The sequence below is a fragment of the Heloderma suspectum genome, chromosome 2 (genome assembly GCF_057233095.1).
Source record: "Heloderma suspectum isolate Gila_16-S chromosome 2, 16-S_ref, whole genome shotgun sequence".
NCBI classification, from domain to species: Eukaryota; Metazoa; Chordata; class Lepidosauria; order Squamata; family Helodermatidae; genus Heloderma; species Heloderma suspectum.
In genome coordinates, this window is record NC_139459.1 from 287105008 (window position 1) to 287129466 (window position 24459).

Consider the following 24459-nt stretch of genomic DNA (forward strand, 5'->3'; position numbering starts at 1 on the left):
GGGAAGTGGCTTAGGAAATTTTCCTAATTTCAGTGTGGGAAGTGGCTTAGATAAACCTCCCTCCCCACACTACTGCAGTTTTAATCCAGACACACCCACCCACCCTTGTCTGCTGTTACTTTATAAAAAGAAGAGGAGAATCTCAACCATGGGATTCAACATGTGGTTAACATCACACTTAATTTGACCCTTAGGCTGCAGTCCTGTACACAATTACTTGGGAGTAAATCCTATTGAACTGAAGAGGGCTGAGTAGACATGTAGAGGATAGCACTGTAAGTCAGTTTTATTGGAATAAGTCTGCGTTTTCTAGATTTAGGGCGCAATCCTATGCATGTTTAGAAAGAAAAAAAGTCCTACCTCTCCGAGCATCCCTCCAGCCAGCATGGCTGGCTGGGGGATGCTGGGTGTTGTACATCTTTTTTCTGTCTAAACATGCATAGGATTGTGCCCTTAAAAAAAAATCTGTATATGGAAGATAACGGTCTGCTTATAAAAATCTAGGTTTGTGCTTTACATGGTGATTGTAGGTAGCCAACCATTGCTTATAACTTCTAGTACCTATCGTAATTTCCAAGCTCACAGTGATATTATAACCTTGTCATTGGTAAGATGTGAAAGTTTGTTTCCTGAGCTCGCTCATAGTTATCAGGTATTGAGGATCACTTACTGGCCTGGAAACTCAATATTATTGAACCATACCATATAGACTGTAAACAGGTACTTGGGCTTGAAGTCGCTCCAAAGACAGAGGCTTTCACTCCATTATGTGCACCTGTTGTATTGGGCAAGTTCACATGTCACACTAAGCCACCCTGAGAATAAGCTGCCATGGTTGATTGTTTGCTTGCTAACCTGACAGACAATTGGACACTCTGCGGCTTGCTATGCCTTGCTTCCCCGCTCTGTCCTCCTGCCAGCTCCCAGCATGTGTTCCAGATGACTTTGCGACAGAACTCCTTGTTTCCTCAGGTCCTTCATCAGCGCCCTTTCTGCAATTGGTTTGTTGGGGTTGCCAGCTCCCAAGGGAAACTCTCCCCCCACACACACATCTGATTGTCAAATGGAATTAATTTTCTGAGCATTTATGAACATGGTAACATGTTCGCGGCCTTCCTTTTGTGTGTGTCCAAGATCACTTGTCTGCTGTTGAGCCCAGCATACCCATATCCCCTTCTTGTCAATGTCCTTGTCAATTTCATCCTCCACTTTGGGTGCTTTCCTTGTTAGGGAACACCTTTTTTTTTAATTAAGGCTGCTTCACATACTCCCGCAGTAATTATACCCACCCCAAAAGCTCCTTCTCATGCGGCCCCGGGTACTTTCAGCTCCCCACCCCCCTTCGTGCTTGTTGCGTCCCTCCACTGGTCTCCCTTGGTAGCTGTCAGGTGTATATGAGGGTTACAGAGCAATGTGCTGGATCACTAAATGTATGCAAATTTCAAAGCAGAGAAGTAAGGTGGTTCGCTAAAAATATAAAAATTTCATGTCAGAACAGCAAAATGGAGGGGGAAATTGTGCACATTTCAAGGCAGAGCAATAAAACGGGGAAATTGCGCAAAATTCCTAGCAGTGGACCTTCACTCCTGCACACTCGTGCAAGACCAAAAAAAAATATTTGCAAACAAGTTTGGGACTTTCTCCAGTGTCCTTTCTTTAAGGTCTCTATGGGGGGTGGGGGGAATCCATCCTGAAGCAGAGGGCACTGAGATGGGATGAGGGAGAATGGCAGCAGCACTAGCGAGATCGCAAGGAGAGGCAGGGATTTTCACCGCTTTTGGCCAGCAGCTCTCTAGTTGTTCCTAACAACCCCCGATAAAATTGCCCTGCCAGGTTTGGACATCACAACAACCCACCCTGAGAATAAGCCATGCTAAACAGCCTTACTACAAGCCATGGGTTCTCAGGGTGGTTTGTTTGGGGGAAAAAGCAACCCATGACAGACGAACCGCTCCAGGTTCAGATGTCATGCTAAGGCACCCCTCAGCCATCCACGATAACAACCCACTGTGGCTTAGCATGATGTGTGAACCAGGTCACTGTTCTGTATTCGGACATCACAACAAGCCTTCCTGAACAACCCAACAACAAGCCATGGGTTCTCAGCATGACTTTTCACGAAAAGTAAGCCACACTGCAGAAACCGCACTGGGTTCAGACATCATAACAACCCACTGTAGGTGATAACACATGGTGGGATGTTGTGTCGTGTGAAACAGGTCACACTCACAAGTTATATTTTCAGTGCCAGGTGAAGACTTCATTATTCACCCAGGCCATTCAGATTTTTTGATTTGGGTTTTTTTCTTGCTTATATGAATTGTTTCAAATGTTATAAACTGCTTTAGAGGTTGTATACCTAATATGTGGTACAGAATGCTTAAATAAGATTACAGCTTAAACTAGCCTGAGTATTTAAAATAGATACTGAGAATTACTGCCAAAACAAAAGATTTTATTTCACTTTGGTCCTATTGGTGTGAGCATTTAACGCTATATTTCTTAAAGCTGTGAATCATGGACAAGCTAACTTAACTATTTGTCTTTTACAGCTTGTTTCAGAGAAAAAGATAGATAAGAATCTGTTGCCTCCCAAGAAGATAATCGGCAAAAATTCCAAAAGCTTGGTGGAAAAAAGACAAAAGGAGTTGGAAGTATATCTACAGACTCTCCTTGTCACATTTCCCTTAGCTGCACCCAAAGTCTTGTCACAGTTCTTACATTTTCACTTATATGTAAGTTACATCTTACCTTAGTTTGCATTGTTCACTGTCAGATATTTGGACTTCACTGCAGTTTTTACTTTGATATTAAGTGGGTTATCTTTTTGAGTTAGTACTCACTTTTTAGTTGGTGTGAGCTTTCTAGTGTAATGCTGTGCATTTTTGGTTGGAATTTACTATTTTGAGGACATCATACAAGAGATTCCTTAATTTTATGATGAGAGTCTTTGATTTGTTGCTTCACACATCAAAGAAATTGGCTTGCTCTCTCTTCTGTGTGTATTTGCAGTACTTCTCTAATATGCTTTGTTAAGTGAGCTAAATAATTTGCAGCAGATGGATTCTGTTGATTTTTGTCCCTTTTTACATATTATTAAAGCTCTCTGAGCAGAGTGTGTTACATTTAAGATTAAGTGATAGCTGCTACATGACTAAGCTTTATTTGGCTTTCGTTGCTTTGTATAAATGAGATGTATATTTTGAAGTTTAATTATTTCATTTAGCTTTTTCCTGATTATGCATTTATGACTTAATCTGTTGCTGAATTTTCTTATTGCATTGAGCTCAAAACGTTAACCTGGTTCACACATAATGACAGTGGTCTGAGTATGGGTTGTTGTTGAATCATGGGTTGTTGAATCATGGATTGTCGTTATGTGTGAACCCTGCACTATGGTTTAACTATGGGTTGTTAACCATGAACAACTCAGGAAGAGAACCCATGGTTTGTTGTTGGGTTGTCAACTATGGATTATTCGTGGTTAACAACCCATAGTTAAACCGTAGTTTGCACATAATGACAACCCATACTCAACCGTAGGGCCTGGTCACACAATCACGCAGGGCGAAATAAACCACCGTGGTTTATTTCTCCTGCTGCATGTGCAGGTCGTGTGCCGGGGGAGGATTTGCATAATTACCTTCGTCGGCGCAGCTTGCTTTGTTACGCAAACATGATGAAAGAAGCTTGTTGCTGTGGGTAACAAGCCATCCCAGAACCCTAAAACAGCCTATGGGTTCTGGGTGCCTTGTTATTCACAACAACAAGCCACCCTTGCCAGGTTTGCACAACACAGCAAGCTGTGCTGGTGAGAGTAATTTTGCAAAAAAATAAGCCACGGTGGCTTATTTCCCTCTCCGTGATAGTGCAAACTTGGTCATTGACTGATTCAAGAATTTTCTGGTGGAAAACAGAAATATAATTTCTCCACTTTCTAACTCTCTCCTGTATAGAGATGGAAAGTTGGAACAACTATTGACCTTCCTCTTCTGAAACTGGCTTGCTCTTCTAGGTTGATCACCCACCTACCATTTGCCTCATGACAGCAGTATTAGTGGTGGTTGTTGTTGTTGTTGTTCAGTCATTAAGTCGTGTCCGACTCTTCGTGACCCCATGGACCATAGCACGCCAGGCCTTCCTGTCCTGCGCTCTCTCCCGGAGTGTGCTCAAGTTCATATTCATTGCATATTAGTGGTGGTACTACCATTTAAAAGAGATTACTTGTGTAGTCAGAATTGCCATGAAAAGGAATAGCAATTGCCACCTTTTGTTCTTTTTCTAGCATTAGTTTGTTAAAGAGGAAAATGTAATTGGGGAAATTATTTCAACATTTATTTGACTTATTGGTAGACCATCTGCTGATTTGAGCGATATCCCTAAAACTACCAACAGGTTTATAAATCCTTTTTATTTATAGTGAGTTACGAAGACAGCAACTTCGGACAGGAATTAGTTGACTTTCCTGTGCTGTTGCTGTCTTATATGTTTATCCGTTTTATGTGTAGAGTTGTTGGTGAATTCTGCACAGATTTTTAGAATCTTCCCAGGTCCAAAGCTGAACTCTGCCCTAGGCATAGTAGAGCCAGGTTTTGAGGCCTCTGGATAGGCCGTGGCCTGTATGGCATGAAACAGGCCCTCCAGCAACACCTATGCAGAGTTATCTGGAGTGGCTGGTCTGAACAGGGGCACTGGGTATTCATGTACATTCTTGGATACCTGCAAATGGAAAATACATTTCCCATGATGCCTTGAGACAATGGATGCAGCACCACACACGGAATGAGTATTCATGCTTTCTGCACTTTGTGTGATCAACACAGTGGGAATCACACTTCCCAACCTGGGGGTGGCAGGGCGGGCCCAGTCTGCACCGTACAGGCCATAGCCTCCACAGTGGCTTCTAGGGAGCAGTGCACATCAGTGGAATACATATAGGTGCCTGGAGCAATCTGTTCTTCTAACGCAGGGAGGGAGACCGCTGAAATTCGTAAATTTCACTTCCCTCTACCAGTTCAGATACCTTCAGGTTTGCTTAATCTCCATTTTTATTTACTGTAGTGTATGGTCAGTTGTTCCTTTACCTAATGGTTCTAAATATTTTGGATCCTTTTGATTATATGCAATACGCCATGACTGAATTCTTGTTTAAGATGTGGTATTCAGTCTTGTTTTGTTTTTATTTATTTTTAAAAGTAATGTCTTAACTATTAGAATAGACTTAATTAATCTTCTCAATTTTTGTTTCAATGACTTGTTATTTGCAGGAAATCATTGGGATCACAGCTGCATTGGCTGAAGAACTCTTTCACAAAGGTACTCTAATGCTTGTAAACATCACAGAATTTGTTCATTTCTTGAAAGCATTTTTACCCTGCTTTTCAGCTGAAAAGTTTCCCAGTCTGGTGAGATATTCCCTGCCTGCAAGCTTACATGACAAAAGGAAAAAATACAAAGGGATGATGAGGGAAGGGGGCAATTAGCAAATTCAGGCACCAGTTCTTAAAGATACAAAGTTCTTACAAAGACCAGCTTGAATGGAAACAGCTGAGGAAGAAGAAACCCCTGGTGGAGCTGGTCTCTCAGCAAAGTTGAAGGAGGAGCCCTGCAGTCCCATTTCTCCTTCTCCTTTAGCCTCATGAAATGACGGCTGCTAGATGACAGTTCAGTTCTTAGAACTTATAGCTGGGGTTCTATGAATCTAACTGATTGATACATACTTACCTGGGAGTAAGTCCCAATGAGCTCAATGTTGCTTACGTCTGAGTAGACATATATAGGATTGCACTGTTAAGAGACGTAGCCCTCCAAAACAGACCTGCCCTTTGGTGTGTTAGCTGATTCTCATTTTACAGTGGTCTGTCACACATCACATGTTACATTGGTTGGTGCTAGGAGCACGTTAGGAGGTGGCATGTTAGGAGCATCTCTGTTATGAGATTGTGAAGCACTTGCTGACTGTAAGATGTAGACAATTTTCAGGGGGATGTTTAAACATGCTTTTTGAAGTTTGTCTAAAATCACATGTCTTTGTTTGACTTCATTAAGTGGTTACATGTGCAGTGGGTGATCAGAATCCTCAATATCAGTCTGATCTGTAGAGATCCTGGTGAAATCTCTCATGTTCTTGTTAGAAATGAAAAAAAAAAGATTGTTTTAAGGTTTTGGCTACTTATAAGCCTAAATAATAGCATTTGTTTTATTATGTCAGTAATATTGGTGACTGCTTGCTATCTCTGTACTTCTTGTTTTACAGGAGAGCAGTTGCTTATGGCTGGTGAGGTCTTTAACATTAGACCTTTGCAGTTATATGCTATTACTCAACAACTTTGTCAGGGAAAGCCAACGTGTGCAAATGGAGATGCCAAAACTGATCTCGGTCACATTCTGGATTTTGCTTGTAGACTCAAGTATTTAAAGGTAACATTTTCTAATGTAACATTATGTTAGTTGCTTGTTGGCACTAGAGGCAAAGGAAGATGGAGAACTCAAAGTAGCACTAAGAAAAATATATGAAGGTCCAGTGCATTTTGAGTGACTCAGTTGCATAGCACAGAAGATCATTTAGCTATCTCTTGAAGAGATGGAAGAGATTCCTGCCAACCTAGCAGTTCAAAAGCAAGAAATTGCAAATAGATAAATAGGTACCGCTCCGGCGGGAAAGGTAACAGCGTTCCGTGCACCTCGGTGTTCAGTCATGCCGGCCACATGACCACGGAAGCGTCTTCGGACAGCACTGGCTCTTCAGCTTAGAAATAGAAACGAGCACCACACCCTAGAGTCGGACACGACTGGTTGGGGACACCTTTACCTTTTTTTTTTTTTTTTTAAGAGATGGAGTCAGCTGCCTGTGAAGAAGAGTCTTACAATGCAAAATTCACTATGACTTAACTATATTGTTCTTAGTGAGATCTGTCTTCTCATTTATTCCTGCACTGATGACTTCCTAGTTCCTTCCTCAGCCTTTCAACACTAGTCTGGAAACCAGCTTGGTATTTAAAAAAAATAAATAAAAGCAGTATAAAATTTTCTTAAATACATAATAGTTGCATCCAAATAAACTGCCTCAGTTCTCATCTGGTTGTTAAAAGGGTTGCTGCACTTTTACAAAAACTATCACTACTCTATTTTTCATATCCTGTTTTTGCAAGATGATACATAAATGTCTCAAGCAGTTCTTCCTTTCTTTGGTAACGGAAACCCCCTCGCCGCTCTTTATTCTTTGTATTTATTTAAGAGACAATAGGGAAGATGGTAGTAATGACTTCTAAAGGTTCATCTGAAACCTATATATAGCTGTAATTTGAGCACATACATACAGTATATGCTTAGTTTTGATATTTCAAGTACAACTGTATGCTTCAGTTAAGTTAAACTTGCATGTAAAAATTAATTCAAATATTCTTCTTAAAGTGATACAGTGCACTTGTAAGGAGGTGTTTGCTTGAAATTTCTCACTTTGGCAGAGAGATGAATATGAAGTGGTACCTTGAGGAATATAATACATATGAGTTGGTCATTAGGTTAGCTGACTTTGAATACACTTTTTTACCAGCGGAATCCTGCAGAAATCTTTCTTATTCAGCTTATTTATTTATTTATTCATAGAATAATTTTCACTATTCTCTGCAGGCCTCAGCATAGTTTAGATCTTGATCTTTTAAAAATAAAATAAAATGGACAGCTTTCTTTTAAAGTGAAAAGTGGGCCTGTCCCCCTGCTTGAAAGGAGGGCCGGGGACGGTTTGCCTCAGTGTGGCCTGCTGGACTGCCTGCATTAAATATGTGTTTTCCAATGAAGGGGGGAGGTGTTGGGAGCCAGTGAACAGCCATTACGGTTCTACAGGGCTGAGGGACATACGGAGGGGAGAGACAGTCACATTCTAAAGGCAGAGTGTGTAACAACAGGGTGCTGACAGTCCCTAAACTGTCCCCCAACTCAAATAACCTGGATGGCCCTGGCAACAGCCCCCTGGGTTGAAACTGCTGCTGCTGAATGCCAGGTAGGTGAATGGTAAAGCAACTGCTATCCAGGACTTGATCCTGCATGAGCACACTGACCTGGCCTGTATTACAGAGACCTGGCTGGACGAAGCTGGGGGGGTTAATCTCTCTCAGTTCTGCCCTCCAGGGTTCTCTGTCCAGCAGCAGGCAAGACCTGGGGGGCGGGGAGGTGGGGTGGCAGTGGTCTATCGGGATTCAGTCCCCCTCACCAGGTGCCCTATCCTACAGTCTGATGGGTTCGGGTGTGTGTATTTGAGGGTGGGTGCCCGGGACAGAATAGGGATTCTGTTGGTGTACCGCCCAGCCCGCTGCTCAACAGTCTCCCTTCCTGAGCTAGCCGGGGAGTCTCAGGGTTGGTGTTGGAGACCCCTTGGCTTGTTGTGCTGGGGGATTTCAACATCCATGCTGACGCTGCCCCATCGGGAGCGGCTCAGGACTTCATGTCTGCCATGACAACCATGGGTCTGTCCCAGAAGGTATCTGGCCCCACCCATGCTGCTGGGCACACTCTGGACCTCATTTTCTGTGCTGGATGGGGTGATAGCGATCTGGGACTAGAGGAACTCTCTATAGTTCCATTGTCATGGACAGATCACTACCTGGTGGGGTTTAGACTTGCTGGCACTCAGAACCTCTGCAGGAGTGGAGGGCCGATTAAGATGTTCCATCCCAGGAGGCTGATGGATCCAAATGGTTTCCTGACAGCTCTTGAGGATTTTCCTGTTGCCTCAGCAGACGATTCTGTCGAAGCCCTAGCTGGTCTCTGGAATGGAGAAATGACCAGGGCCATGGACACAATCACTCCTGGGTGTCCTCCCTCACGAAGTGGAGCTATACCAGCACCCTGGCGGTGATGAAACGGGTGAGAAGACAACTAGAGCGACGTTGGCAGAAAACTCGGAGTGAATCCAATCGAACACGGGCTAGAGCCTATTTGAAGGCCTATTCTGTGGCAATACGGGCAGCAGAGAAAATATTTTTTTCTGCCACTATTGCATCTGCAAAGAGCCATTCAGTGGAGCTGTTTCGCGTGGTTAGGGGTCTTTTACACACCAGCCTGCAAGAGGATAATTTAAACCTCTCAACAGCCCACTGTGAACAATTTGCTCAGCACTTTGCAGACAAAATCGCTCGGATCTGCTCTGACTTGGACACTATAGTTGATACAGACCCAGCGGATGTAACTGTGGCCCCTGCTTGTCCAGTGTTGTTGGATACTTTTCAATTTGTACAGCCTGAGGATGTGGACAGGATCCTGGGAGAGGTGAGAGCCACCACGTGTGTTCTAGATCCTTGCCCTTCCTGGCTCATAAAAGCAGCCAGAGGTGGACTGGCCAAGTGGGTAAGGGGAGTGGTTAATGCCTCCCTTAGGCAAGGCAGAGTTCCAGCCTGCCTGAAGGATGGAGTGGTGAGACCTTTGCTTAAAAAGCCCTCCCTGAACCCCACCATATTGGATAATTATTGGCCAGTCTCCAATATTCCATTTCTGGGCAAGATATTGAAGTGTGTGGTGGCCTCCCAACTCCAGGGATTCCTGGATGAGACAGATTATCTAGATCCATTTCAATCTGGCTTCAGACCAGGTTATGGGACAGAAACAGCTTTGGTCACCTTGGTGGATGACCTATGCTGGGAACTAGACAGGGGGAATGTGTCCCTGTTGGTTCTGCTGGACCTCTCAATGGCTTTTGATACCATTGACCATGGTATTCTTCTGGGCCGCCTTGCTGGGATGGGACTTGGAGGCACTGTTTTGTAGTGGCTCCATTCTTTCTTGGAGGGGCGGACCCAGAAGGTGGTGCTAGGGGACTTCTGTTCGACTCCCTGGCCATTGGCTTGTGGAGTCCCTCAGGGCTCTGTTTTGTCCCCCATGCTATGTAACATATACATGAAACCACTGGGAGAGGTTATCCGGAGTTTTGGGATTCAGTGTCACCAGTACGCCGATGACACCCAACTCTACTTTTCCTTTCCATCTAATTCCAAGGAAGCTGTTGGGGTGCTGAACTGGTGTCTGTTGGCAGTAATGGCCTGGATGGGGGCAAACAAATTGAAGCTTAATCCAGACAAGACAGAGGTGCTCCTGGTCAGTCGAAAGGTAGATCAGGGAATAGGGATCCAGCTTGTGCTAGATGGGGTTACACTCCCCCTTGAAGACACAGGTTCGCAACTTGGGTGTACTTCTGGATTCAGCCCTGAGCCTGGATGCCCAGGTTTCAGTGGTGGTCAGGAGTGCATTTGCACAGTTAAAGCTAGTGCGCCAGCTGTGCCCGTTCCTTGAGATGTCTGACTTGTCCACAGTAACACATGCCTTAGTGACATCCCGTTTGGATTACTGTAATGCACTCTATGTGGGGCTGCCTCTGAAGGGTGCTTGGAAACTTCAGCTGGTTCAAAGAGCTGCTGCCAGACTGCTGACTGGGGCTGGTTACAGGGAGCATACAACTCCCCTGTTAAAACAGCTTCACTGGCTCCCAGTCTGTTTCCGGGCACAATTCAAAGTGCTGGTCATGTCCTATAAAGCCCTATATGGCTCGGGTCCAGGTTATCTGAAAGACCTTATCCCCCCCTGTGAGCCTACTCGTGCCCTGAGATCTTCAGGGGAAGCCCTTCTCACCATCCCACCACCATCACAGGCATGCCTGGTGGGAACGCAGGAGAGGGCCTTCTCGGTGGTTGCCCCAAGGCTCTGGAACTCCCTTCCCAGGGAGGCGAGAGTGGCACCCTCCTTGATAGGCTTTCATAGGCATGTAAAAACTTTTTTGTTCCAGCAGGCCTTTGGGGATAACTAGTCTGGACCTGTGAAAATATGACGGATGGATACTATTTTTCTTGTTGTCTTTTAATGTTTTGATATTTTTACAATTCTAATATTGATGCCTTAATTATATTTTAACTTTTGTACACTTGTATTTATATTTCTATTTATAGGTTTTACTTGTATAAGTTTTAATGTTGTAAAGCCGCCTTGCGTCCCAGTATTGGGGAAAAGGCAGATATAAATATAATAAGAAGAAGAAGAAGAAGAAGTGTGCCAAAATCAGACCCAAGATGAAGCATGTTAAGTCCCTTTTAACAGCATGTTGCTCAATATATGAAGCACAAGGTGGCAGCATTGCTTACATGTACTTAATATTTGCACCATACTGTCAAATACTCAGTACAGCATTGCGTACTGCTGCTGTACACAGTAACATTCTGCTTTTCTATTTGCCAACAAAGCAGTTCTAAACAGTTCAGGATCATAATTTCACAAGATGTTCAGTTTGCTAAACAGATGCCTATTTCTGTGCATTTAGTACTTTTTGTTAATTGTTGTTGTTAGATAAGTGGCACAGGTGGACCTTTTGGAACCAGTAACATTCAGGAACATCTTTTGCTGTTTGACCTATCAATATTTAAGTCTCTTCATCAGATACAGGTATGTTTGAAAAAAGAGTTTGGGATGTTGCTTTCTAGGAATTACTCAAATGCTGGTACTTCAAATACATTACTTTGTACTTGCTGTATAATTTAGTATTGTTTCCCATGTCATGTGAACATACAAAGCTATCTTATACTTCCAGACCATTGTTCTATCTAGGCCTCATTCCCCACTGTGGCTAGAAATGGTTCCCCAAGGCCTTTCAATTAGAGATGCCAGGGACTGAACCTGGGGCTTTGTGTATGTGCTCTATGACTGAACCTTGGATCCCAGCTCATTTTCTTTTAAAGCAAAACTGTTGTGTCTACATAGGGTGGGTTGGATTCAGACTAACCATGAGTAGAGATCCGTTCATGGGACATTCTTATGGGCAAAAATGTGGGGAGGTGATTTTTGCCACTTCTCCTTGCAGCCCCCTAAAAATCTGCCCTGGAGGGTTGGGAGACCCTCTAGGACAGTGTTGAGAGGTGACACAGGGGGCTGCAGAAGGACTGGTACAAATTGCCCCCCTCCAGTGGGAGCCTCCACTGGATGGGAGGTTCTTCCATGAACAGAAGGAGGCTTTTCTCTCCACAGAAGAGCATGTCTGGATCCAATCCATTATCTTTATAGCTTCTGCAAAAACCTTTGTCTGTTTGAGGTTGACTTAATTTCCCCGCCTCAAAATACAGTTCAGTTTTGGGTTTAAAAAAAAAATCTGAATAAATGTTGGTGACTGTAACTGAATCTATTGCTTATTCTTTCTAGTTATATTTCTAGAAAGATTTTGATGAAATATTGTAGAGACTTTATTCAATGTCCATAAAACAGAGTGTTGTGCTAGTAGTTAAATTCCCATTTTATATGCAGTTATGCTTTGCAGTGCTACTGTTTCATTTTCCTTTATATTGCTTTTTTTTCAAAATAGATAAATCACTGTGGTGCAAAGCTGATTAAAGGGTTGACATCCTCAAAGCACACTTTAGCAACACTGAGTGTTCAATTTTCAGCAATGTCCATGATGGTAAGACTGAAATGTTAACCATGTGCAAGTATCACGTAGTGATTATGTGTATTGTGTATAGCTTTGGACAAATCATATAGTCTATATAAAAGCCAGTTCATGGAGCTCCGTCTTTTTGTCGTGCTGAAATATGACATACACACAGAATGCAAGGGATCTGTTGGTTCCATGGAACTAGTTTACAGTTCTTCAAATTCTGGCTAATATGTTGAACAGAGAAGATGGGAAATAGGTGTTGAGTAGTGATGGACATCCTAGAGAGTGAAGTCAAGTGGGCCTTAGGAAGCATTACTAACAGCAAAGCTAGCGGAGATGACAGTATTCCAGCTGAGCTATTTAAAATCCTAAAAGATGATGCTGTTAAAGTGCTGCACTCAATATGCCAACAAATGTGGAACACTCAACAATGGCCACAAGACTGGAAAAGGTCAGTTTACATTCCAATTCCAAAGAAGGGCAACGCCAAAGAGTGTTCAAACTACCGTACAATTGCGTTCATTTCACAAGCAAACAAGGTTATGCTCAAAATCCTACAAGCTAGGCTTCAGCAGTATGCAAACCGATAACTACCGAAAGTACAAGCTGGGTTCCGAAGAGGCAGAGGAACTAGAGATCAAATCGCCAACATTTGATGGATCATGGAGAAAGCAAGAGACTTCCAGAAAAATGTCTATTTCTGCTTCATTGACTACGCTAAAGCCTTTGATTGTGTGGATCACAACAAACTGTGGCAAATTCTGAAAGAGATGGGAGTACCAGACTACCTTACCTGTCTCCTGAGAAACCTGTACGAGGGTCAAGAAGCAACAGTAAGAACCAAACATGGAACAACCGATTGGTTCAAAATTGGGAAAGGAGTACGACAAGGCTGCATATTGCCGCCCTGCTTATTTAATTTATATGCAGAGTACATCATGAGAAAAGCCAGGTTACATAAATCACAGGTCGGAATTAAGATTAAGAATTAAACCAGGAGAATTATCAACAATGTCAGATATGCAGACGATACCACCCTAATGGCAGAAAGCAAAGAGGATCTAAAGAGCCTCTTGTTGAGGGTGAAAGAGGAGAGTGCAAAAGCTGGTTTGAAACTCAACATTACAAAAACTAAGATCATGGCATCTGGCCCCATCACTTCCTGGCATATAGAAGGGGAAGAAATGGCAGCAGTGGCAGATTTTATTTTCTTGGGCTCCAAGATCACCGCAGACGGTGACTGTGGCCATGAAATTAAAAGACGCTTGCTCCTTGGGAGGAAAGCTATGGCAAACCTAGACAGCATAGTAAGAAGCAGAGACATCACCTTGACGACAAAGGTCCGTCTAATCAAAGCTATGGTTTTCCTAGTAGTAATGTACTAGTAGTAGTAGTAGGCTGTGAGAGCTGGACTATAAGGAAGGCTGAGTGCCGAAGAATTGATGCTTTTGAACTGTGGTGCTGGAGAAGACTCTTATGAGTCCCCTGGACTGCAAGGAGGTCAAATCAGTCCATCCTAAAGGAAATCAACCCTGAGTGCTCATTGGAAGGACAGATACGGAAGCTGAAGCTGAAATATTTTGGCCACCTAGTGCGAAGAGAAAACTCCCTGGAAAAGACCCTGATGCTGGGAAAGATTGAAGGCAAAAGGAGAAGGGGACGAACAGAGGATGAGATGGCTAGATAGCATCACTGATGCAATGAATATGAACTTGAGCACACTCCGGGAGAGTGCGGAGGACAGGAAGGCCTGGCGTGGTATGGTCCGTGGGGTCACGAAGAGTCGGACACGACTTAACGACTGAACAGCAAAAGTGATGGAAGGAGCTAGGTTGTTGGAGTGAGCATGGGAGGAAGGAGCTAGGCCCTTGGGAGTAGAAGGAGATGGACAAAGGGGTTTGTGATGGGGAAGGAGTTGGAGATAGCCATGATGGGCTTGTAGCTAGTACAAAGTCTAAATTCAAAAAATACAAAGTTCTCTGCTAGGCAAGGCAAGCTTCTTAAAACAAAAGTAAGTATCTCATATCAATATAAAGGTTACAGAAATATTCACTGTACATTCAGTGCCTCAGATTTTGTATAACTGATCTCCTTAAAGAGTAGTGTGTGTATGTTGATAGACAAATCTGAAATTAAATAAATGCTTCACACATTTTAAAAATGGGCAGTACTGAAGAAAAGTAACCATTATGCCAATTTGCATGCAAACATTCAACACAGGTTGGTTGGTTTATTGTTTAACCTACTAAGAAAGGGCATGGGTGTCATATTAAATTGTATTTCCGAATGTGATTATCTTTATACCTTTGAACATCTTTCAGTCAAACTTCCAAAAGTGATTGTGTCCAGGAAGCACATTTTAGGGAGATGGCTTGGTGAGAGAGTTTTACAGTGTAATCCTCTGCATTTTTACTTGTCAGTCCCACTGAGGTTAATGGGACTTATTTAAGTGTGCATAGGATTACATCCTTAATCTTTCACCCAGAGTATAAACCTGTTTCTGCACATAATAATTATTTAGGAATAATGGTTTACACTACAGGACAATAACTTTTTTGGGGGAAAGTAAAAGTAGAAATAAAGCTAATTTCCTGTAACATTTTCCTATGTGTGGTTTGAACAGGAGGTCCTAGTGCCTGAGGCCTATGAATTTGATCAGTGGGAGCCAGAGGGTGCATCTTCGAGTTGTCCTGTGACAGCAGTTATTCCAACGTGGAGAACTTTAACAACCTTAGATATGAGTCACAATAGTATAGCTCGAATTGATGATTCTGTGGTAAGACTCCATTAAAAATGCCTTCAAGCAGATTTTGAAAGGGGGGAAGTATGTATCTTATACAAACGTACTGTGATCAGTGCTTTTGAACACTTGCAGCTGAAGTGAAATTATTGCAGCTTGTGAACTTCCCTGCCCGTGCCCATGCCTAAGGGTTGTTTCTTTTTCTTTGAACAACAAACCACTATGTCATATTGCAAACTACTTTTGAAATTGCCTTCACTTTCAAAGAGGTTTGTGTTGTGGGCTGCTGTTTGAAAAATGCAATTCCAAAATTCCTTTGGGTGCGCAGTACTACTGACATTGTTGTTTGGATCAAGTCCAGTGACTGTCAGTCAGAGTAAAAGATTACTCTTCCTTTCTTTTAGAAACTAATGCCGAAGATTGAGTTTCTGGATTTAAGCCACAATGACATACCACTAGTGGAGAACTTACAGGTTTGCTTTGCATCTTTGGTGATGTAATTGTGTGTGTGTTCTTTAAAATTCTGTTTCCAATTTGACACTGATTCTGCTTGGTTACCTTTCTCTTGGGAAATGGCCTAAGTGTCAAGACTTCTTCCCTGGCTGTTGTCATTACAATTAATTCCACTAATGCTCTCTGAACGTAATATGTTGTAGCCACCTTAAGTTGTCTGCATTCTCTGAGTGCTCCCAAACAGAGAACTCCTAGCACTATCCATCAGAAGGCATCGTGCCACAATTGTCTTTTTTTCCTTAACACATTTTCTGCAGTGAGGAAAAATATGGCAGGAATGGTGGGGAAATACGGGAGGGCTACGAGTGGAAGATGATGTTGTCTGGACTCCCCATTAAATTCTATGAATTAGTCAGGGCAATAGTGTGATGAAAACCTCATATGGAAGCACCCCCTTTGTTTTTTTCCCCCTTTCTTTATGAGCTTATTTGAGACTATAATTTACTTTCATTGCCAACAGTCCATTCAGCAAGTCCATTGAGCCAAAATGCTGCTTCCATTTTATGTGTTGAGCACAGAGGAAGGATTCAGCATCATTCTTAAGAATGTTTCCTATTTTTCAGTAGGCTCCTGCCTCTATTGTAGAGTGACTACAATAAACAGTATCTGAGATTAGAACTTTTAAATAGGATGCGTTAGATAAAAGCAGTGTTTGAATTATGGAGAGAAAGATGTGGCCCCTAAATGAAATCCAGAAATCATACCCCTAGCCAAATAATGCCCCTCCCCATAGTACCTTCCCATATTTGAACAGATTGACTTGGTGGTTAGCAGACCTACTTGTTAATTAAAGGAGACCAAATATTTCCTGGTAAACCAGCTCAGCCACCTGGTGTTCATTTCTGAGGTTTCTCAGTACCCCAGAGGAAAAACAAAATGGCACACAATATTGATGTATCACTTTGAATTGAGTTATTTCTCCACTAGTCAAGATTTTTGTTTAATGTCACCACTCCCACCTAGCATGTTGAATTCTGTGTCTTGTCTTTTCTTAGCATTTGGCTTATGTTTCCATGTTTTACCATTTGTACAAATACCTACAAATGGTACATACTCCTTCAAAATACCTTTGAAGGGAGCATGTCTGTGAAACACAATAAGAGGGCAGAACATCTAGAGTACCAATTAAAAGAGAATAATAGAGCAAAACTTACCTCTGGGAAAATATTAAAATGTACATACAGAGTATAGCTGTATGGATATAAAACATAGATGGTAAGTGAAATGGTTGAAAGGAAACGGGTTGAGATGTGATGTTGGAGAAGGCAGTATAAAGTACACAGAAAGAAAAACTTAAGAAATATCAGATAAGATTGGAGTAAGATGAGAATAGATGAAAAGTGAAGAAGTGATCAAGTATGACAAGGCACATTCTAAGAAATGTGGTACTAGTTCAGGATATAACCGAAGGTAAATAGAGCAAGAGGAAGACCTAGATACAGCTACAAAAAACAAATTAAGGGAAGGAAAAAGGTGGATGTGTATGTGGACCTGGAAAGGTTTTCCCAAGATAGCAAAGAAGTGGAGAGCTGTCAATCACCAATAAGTGCCTTGCAACAAATATGAGATGTGAGGTTCATGATGAACATTAAGACAAAGTTAGGGAAGTGACAACATTTCGTAGACCTTTAGGTAAAATAAGAGAAATAACATGTCTCTAAATACAGAGCAAGGTTAGGTGACAGTAGGCTTTTAGTGCATCAAATCTATTTTGGCAATAAAAGGTGGACCAGATGGCTGGATCAAAGGGCAACATCATGTGACCAGACTTCGTCTTGTGCAGTGGGACTTCCTCTCCTCTCCACCTACGCTGGAGGGTCCTCCAAACCTCCAGAGCAGATTGGGAGCCACTTGGGGGACAGCAGGATAGAGAAGGAATCCGTGCCACCAGTGGTGTCCGTTCTGCTGGTGGATGGACAGGACACAGTTAGATACAACCCAGAGTGTTTATAGCAACTCAAAAGATCAAAGTCTCACTTAAATGCAATTTTAGAATTAAGCATAGTGATATTTCTTACATTAGTTATGCTCAAGAGACTTAATTGCTATGTATAAAGTGTAACTTACATCTTACTGACACCCTGAGGCTTTGTATGCTATCTTAACATGTAATCTGCTTTTGTATTATAAATCGTAGCATCTCTACAACCTCATTCATCTGGATCTGTCCTACAATAAACTTGCAACTTTAGAAGGCATTCATATCAAAATTGGGAACATCAAAACTCTGAATCTTGCAGGGAATCATCTTGAAAGGCTTTGTGGCCTCAACAAACTCTACTCCTTAGTTAATCTGGATCTTAGCAACAACAAGGTGGACCAGGTATTGTGTAGCTCAGTCCTATACGTTATACACAGAAGTAAGTTCCAGTATATTCGATGTGTTTAGGATTGCAACTTCAGTGTTATTCACTGAAAAAAAGCACTTTTAGCCAATATGCTTAAAACTGTGATTGGGGTCTAGAAGTCAGCATGGCCTTTTACTGCAAATCATGTAATCTGGTCCCTGTTCATTCCCTTAGAATCCTGATTGTTTTGGTTCCCCTTCTTAAATCACTGCCACACAATAAGGGGAAGAATTTTGCTATTAACATGAACCGTCTGTCTACTAAAAGCTCAGCTTTTCTGGATGGAATCTTGAGTCCCATTTTCATCCATTCCTCCAATCACCCTAGCCCCTGACAGTTCATCTGTAATGGGGGGGGGGGGGGACCTAGATCTGGATTAAGAGATACAGACTAAGAAAATTCATTCTAATTTGTTCTTGTCATAGAATGTGCCTTTTCTGATTTACAGGATAGGGGTTTTTAAATAGAATTGTAAAGGTACCATCTCTAGCCCATCACTATAAAGAAAGCAGTGATAAAATAGAATAAAATATGGAAAAAGATAGTTTACTTTCATCAATGTATCTTTTAAGTGTAATATCAAAATGTCTCCACATTTTATGACTCTGAACTTAAATATTTGCCTGTGCTTTTCAGATTGATGAAATAAGGAATATAGGAGGCCTTCCATGCTTGGAAAAGGTGATCTTATCCAACAATCCTTTGAGCATTATTCCCGATTACAGGACCAAAGTGCTAGCTCAGTTTGGGGATAGAGCCTCAGAGGTATATCTTTTCAGACCCATATTTAATAGTTTATCGTACAATGTTTCACTTTCATGTAACATACAATGTAAAAACAGTAGGTTTCTTTGAACAGCAGTGCAGTATGGTTTTTATTTATGAAATGGGCAGGGCCTACAACTTAGCAAAGGGCTTTAGCTTAGTGGTAGAGCACATGCTTTTGGTCTGACTCAGTATAATTTAGCTTTGCATGTAAAAAAGCTGCTCTGCCAACTTATACTAGTTCAGATGGTAAACATCAGTGTTGACATGTCTTGTCTATTTTTGCATTAGTTCTAAAGACTTGCTTAATCTTAATGATTACATTACTTTAACTCCTGCATTGACTAATATTGTCTGGTTGGGCTAATGGGGTTCAGTTCTTCTGTTGAGAATTCATTATGGTTGGTTTCTTGGTGTCCTTCAGGTTTGTTTGGATAATACTGTAACCACTGAAAAAGAACTTGACACCGTAGAAGTGTTGAAAGCTATACAAAAAGCAAAAGATGTGAAGTACAGAATGAATAACTCTGATCAAAAGGTGAGATTTTAAGTGAATAGATAGATGACTAACACTATTTCAGTAGGATGTGTTTGAACATTATTTAGCCAGGAGGCATGCTGAAACACCAAATTAATTTGAGGAGGTGGCCCTTTAAAGGTATTTCCTTGTAGCCTATAGTGGAATTTTCATTTAGTCAAGGTAATTTCCCTTCTTTCATATTCTTGGGCTGCATTTGGACAGTCTCTTCCAGCCTGATGCTCTCCAGATGTTGTAGGCCAAAACATCTGAAGGGCACCAGATTGGAGAAGACTGCACTAAACAATAATTTAGTGCAGGGATGGGGAACCCTTTTCAGTCCAAGGGCCAAATTCCAGACTGAGAAAAGTCTCGGTGGCTACATTCCACAAGTATGACCAAAGGCAAAGTGGAAGGGGCAGAAATGTGTTCCTTGCCAATTTTGAGCCTACTCAGAAGTAAGCAGGACAAGCCTCTGCATGTCTGCTGAAAAGTAAGCATGAGCAGCATGTCTATTCATAATTGAGCAGGACAAGCCTCAGAAGTAAGTAGGACTGAATCAATCAGCAGTTTCCTCCCCATGTGCCAATTCCTTTACCCAGCAGGGAAAAGTTCTTATTTCTCATCAGCGGCTGATAGGAGATAAGAGCTTTTTCCTATTAAGTATTGAGAAAGGCAACCTTTTTCAGTGCTCAGTAGGGAAAGCATGGGGAAAGTGTTCCAGCAGCCAAACCCCCAGCGAAACCTCCACGGAAAATTGGGGTCAGGAGAGAACAGATCCAAGGTAAGAGCGGGCAAGGTTTTAAAAGCAGTGGGTCCACCAGCAAAGGCTTTGCAGGCTGGATTAGAAAGCCCTGTGGGCCAAATTAGGCATTACTCTCCATTGGTAGAGGCGTTCAGAGCACCGTCTGGTCCAGTTTTATTGGATGAGTTTCAGTTACTGAGGCCTGAGGATGCGGACAAGGTGCTTGGCCAAGTCTGATTGATCACTTGTGTGCTTGACCCTTGCCCTTCATGGCTTATTAAATCAAACAAGGAGGGGTTGTCCGGCTGGGTCCAGGAGGTTGTAAATTCCTCCTTGAGAGAGGGAGTGGTGCCTGCTGCTTTAAAAGAGGCAGTAATTAGACCACTCCTGAAAAAGCCTAACCTGGACCCAGAGGATGTTAACAATTATAGGCCTGTGGCCAACATCCCCTTCCTGGGCAAGGTGCTTGAGCGGGTGGTTGTAGGACAGCTCCAGGCACTCTTGAATGAAACGGATTACCTAGATCCATTTCAATCGGGCTTCAGGCCCGGTTTTGGAACGGAAACTGCCTTGGTCGCCTTGTGGGATGACCTCTGCCGGGAGAGGGACAGGGGGAGTGTGACCCTGTTGATTCTCCTGGACCTCTCAGCGGCTTTCAATACCATCGACCATGGTATCCTTCTGGATAGGTTGTCTGGGTTGGGAGTTGGAGGCACTGCACTGCAGTAGTTCCGCTCCTACTTGGATGGCCGATTCCAGAAGGAGATGCTGGGGGATTATTGCTCTTTGCCATGACAATTGTGCCATGGGGTTCCACAGGGCTCTATTTTGTCCCCCATGCTGTTTAACATCTACATGAAACCGCTGGGGGAGGTTATCCGGAGATGTGGGCTGAGGTGCCATCAATATGTGGATGACACCCAGCTCTACCTCTCTTTTTCATCAAACCCAGGTGAGGCAGTGGCTGTTCTGAACCAGTGCCTGGGCACGGTAATGGACTGGATGAGGGCTAATAAACTGAAACTCAATCCAGACAAGACGGAGGTACTGTTAGTGGGTGGTTTGTCTGCCCGGCTAGGTGATATTCAACCTGTTCTGGAGGGGGTTGCACTCCCCGTAAAGGATCAGGTTCGTAGTTTGGGGGTGCTCTTGGATCCAGAACTGTCACTTGAGGCACAGGTGAACTCAGTGGCACGGAGCACTTTTTATCAGCTTAGGCTGGTATACCAACTACACCCTTATCTGGACAGAGATAGCCTAGCTACAGTTATCCATGCTCTGATAACTTCTCGTCTGGATTACTGCAATGCGTTATACGTGGGGCTGCCTTTGAAAACGGTCCGGAAACGTCAGCTGGTCCAAAATAGGGCAGCAAGATTGTTAACAGGGACTGGCCTGCGAGCTCATATTACGCCAGTACTTTTCCAGCTGCGCTGGCTGCCAGTCCATTTCCAGGCCCGATTCAAAGTGCTGGTGTTAACATTCAAAGCCCTTAACGGCTTGGGGCCAGGTTACCTGAAGGATCGCCTCGTCCCATATGTGCCTGCCCGGACCTTAAGATCATCAGCAGCAGCCCTTCTCCGTGAGCCCTTGCCAAAGGAAGTGAGGCGGGTGGCTACTAGGAGGAGGGTTTTTTCTGTTGTGGCACCCCGCCTCTGGAATGAGCTCCCTAGTGAGGTTCGCCTGGCGCCTACATTGTACTCCTTTCGGCGCCAGGTGAAGACCTTTTTATTTTCCCGGGCTTTTTAGCTTTCTAAATTTTTATCTTTGCTGTTTTAAATCTGTATTTTAAATTCCTGTACTGCTGCTAGGTTTTATTGTGGTTGTATTGTTATATTGTGGTTTTAATGTTCTATATATTTTAAATTGTTTTATTGTGTGTTGTTTGGTTTTAATTTTTGTGAACCTCCCAGAGAGCTTCGGCTATTGGGTGGTATAGAAATAAATAAATAAATGTGGGCTGGAGGTTCTCTGTTCCTGGTTTAGCATTATGAGAATAAGTCTAGCCTCCCTGGAAGCTTCCCCTTCATGGATCACTGCCTTGTTGTGGCGAAGGGGCTTGCGTAACTCAGTGAAGCCATAAGCTATGCCGTGCAGGGCCACCAAGATGGACAGGTCATGGTGGAGAGTTCTGACAAAATGTGGTCCACTGGAGAAGGAAATGGCAACCCGCTCCAGTATTCTTGCCAAGAAAACCCCATGGAACGTATCACAAGGCTAAAAGATATGATGCCGGAAGATGAGCCCCTCAGGTAGGAAGGTGTCCAATATACTACTGGGGATGAGCAGAGGGAACTTCCAAGTAGCGCCAGAAAGAGTGAAGCGGCTGGGCCAAAGCTGAAAGGACACTCAGCTGTGGATGTGTCTGGTGGTGAAAGGAAGTCCGATGCTGTGAAGAACAATATTGTTTAGGAACCTGGAATGTCAGATCAATGAATCAAGGTGGTCAAACATGAGATGGCAAGACTGAACATCGACATCTTGGGAATCAGCGAACTACAATGGACAAGCATGGGCGAATTTAATTCAGATGACCATTATATCTACTACTGTGGGCAAGAATCCCTTAGAAGAAATGGAGTAGCACTCATAGTCAACAAAAGGGTGGGAAAAGCAGTACTGGGGCACAATCTCAAAAACGATAGAATGATCTCAGTACGAATCCAAGGCAAACCATTCAACATCACAGTAATTCAAGTCTATGCCCCAACCACTGATGCCGAAGAAGCTGAGGTTGATCGGTTCTATGAAGACCTACAACACCTTCTAGAACTAACACCAAAAAAAGATGTCCTCTTCATCATAGGGGATTGGAATGCTAAAGTAGGAAGTCAAGAAATCACTGGGATAACAGGCAAGCATGGCCTTGGTGTACAAAATGAAGCAGGACAAAGGCTAATAGAGTTTTGCCAAGAGAACACGCTGATCATAGCAAACACTCTTTTCCAACAGCACAAGAGACGACTCTACACATGGACATCACCAGATGGTCAATATTGAAATCAGATTGATTATGTCCTTTGCAGCCAAAGATGGAGAAGCTCTACACAGTCAGTAAAAACAAGACCTAGGGCTGACTGTGGCTCAGATCATGAGCTGCTTCTTGCAAAATTTCAGCTGAAATTGAAGAACGTAGGGAAAACCACTAAACCATTCAGGTATGACCTCAATCATATCCCTTATAAATATAGAGTGGAGGTGAGGAATAGATTTCAGGGATTAGGCCTGATAGAATGCCTGAAGAACTATGGACGGAGGTCCGTAACATTGTTCAGGAGGCAGCAACTCAATCCATCCCAAAGAAAAAGAAATGCAAGAAAGCCAAGTGGCTGTCTGATGAGGCTTCACAAGTAGCTGAGAAAAGAAGGGAAGCAAAAAGCAAGGGAGAAAGGGGAAGATATACCCAACTGAATGCAGATTTCCAGAAAATAGCAAGGAGAGACAAGAAAGCCTTCTTAAATGAACAATGCAAAGAAATCGAGGAAAACAATAGAATGGGAAAGACTAGAGATCTCTTCAAGAAAATCGGAGATCTCAAGGGAACGTTTTGTGCAAAGACGGGCATGCTAAAGGACAAAGAAGGCAGGGACCTACCAGAAGCAGATGAGATTAAGAAGAGGTGGCAAGAATACACAGAAGAACTATACAGGAAAGATCTTAATGTCCCTGATAGCCATGATAGTGCGGTCACTGAACTTGAGCCAGACATCCTAGAGAGTGAAGTCAAGTGGGCCTTAGGAAGCATTACTAACAACAAAGCTAGCGGAGATGACAGTATTCCAGCTGAGCTAGTTAAGATCCTAAAAGATGATGCTGTTAAAGTGCTGCACTCAATATGCCAACAAATGTGGAACACTCAACAGTGGCCACAAGACTGGAAAAGGTCAGTTTACATTCCAGTTCCAAAGAAGGGCAGTGCCAAAGAGTATTCAAACTACCATACAGTTGCGCTCATTTCACATGCCAGCAAGGTGATGCTCAAAATCCTACAAGCTAGGCTTCAGCAGTATGTGAACCGAGAACTGCCAGAAGTACAAGCTGGGTTTCGAAGAGGCAGAGGAACTAGAGATCAGATTGCCAACATTCGCTGGATCATGGAGAAAGCAAGAGAATTCCAGAAAAATGTCTATTTCTGCTTTATTGACTACGCTAAAGCCTTTGATTGTGTGGATCACAACAAATTGTGGCAATTCTTAAAGAGATGGGAGTACCAGACCACCTTACCTGTCTCCTGAGAAACCTGTACGAAGGTCAAGAAGCCACAGTAAGAACCGGACATGGAACAACCGATAAGTTCAAAATTGGGAAAGGAGTACGACAAGGCTGCATGTTGTCACCCTGCTTATTTAACTTATATGCAGAATACATCATGAGAAATGCCGGGTTGGATGAATCACAGGTCGGAATGAAGATTGCCGGGAGAAT

General features: G+C 42.9%; 1 protein-coding gene across 9 annotated transcripts in view; it reads left to right on the top strand.

Moving 5' to 3' along the window:
• NISCH (nischarin) overlaps positions 1-24459 on the top strand; it is a 62937-nt gene that overhangs the window by 13457 nt on the left and 25021 nt on the right. For all 9 annotated transcript variants that reach the window (XR_014788491.1, XR_014788492.1, XR_014788493.1 and 6 more), the window contains 10 exons: positions 2553-2735; positions 5268-5316; positions 6257-6420; positions 11329-11424; positions 12335-12430; positions 15030-15182; positions 15551-15619; positions 17797-17982; positions 18644-18772; positions 19197-19310. Coding sequence is in view for 6 of the 9 variants with exons in the window: in XM_084839728.1 (XP_084695854.1) it covers positions 2553-2735; positions 5268-5316; positions 6257-6420; positions 11329-11424; positions 12335-12430; positions 15030-15182; positions 15551-15619; positions 17797-17982; positions 18644-18772; positions 19197-19310 (1239 nt within the window). In the remaining 3 variants the exon portion in view is untranslated. The remainder of the gene's footprint in view (positions 1-2552; positions 2736-5267; positions 5317-6256; positions 6421-11328; positions 11425-12334; positions 12431-15029; positions 15183-15550; positions 15620-17796; positions 17983-18643; positions 18773-19196; positions 19311-24459) is intronic.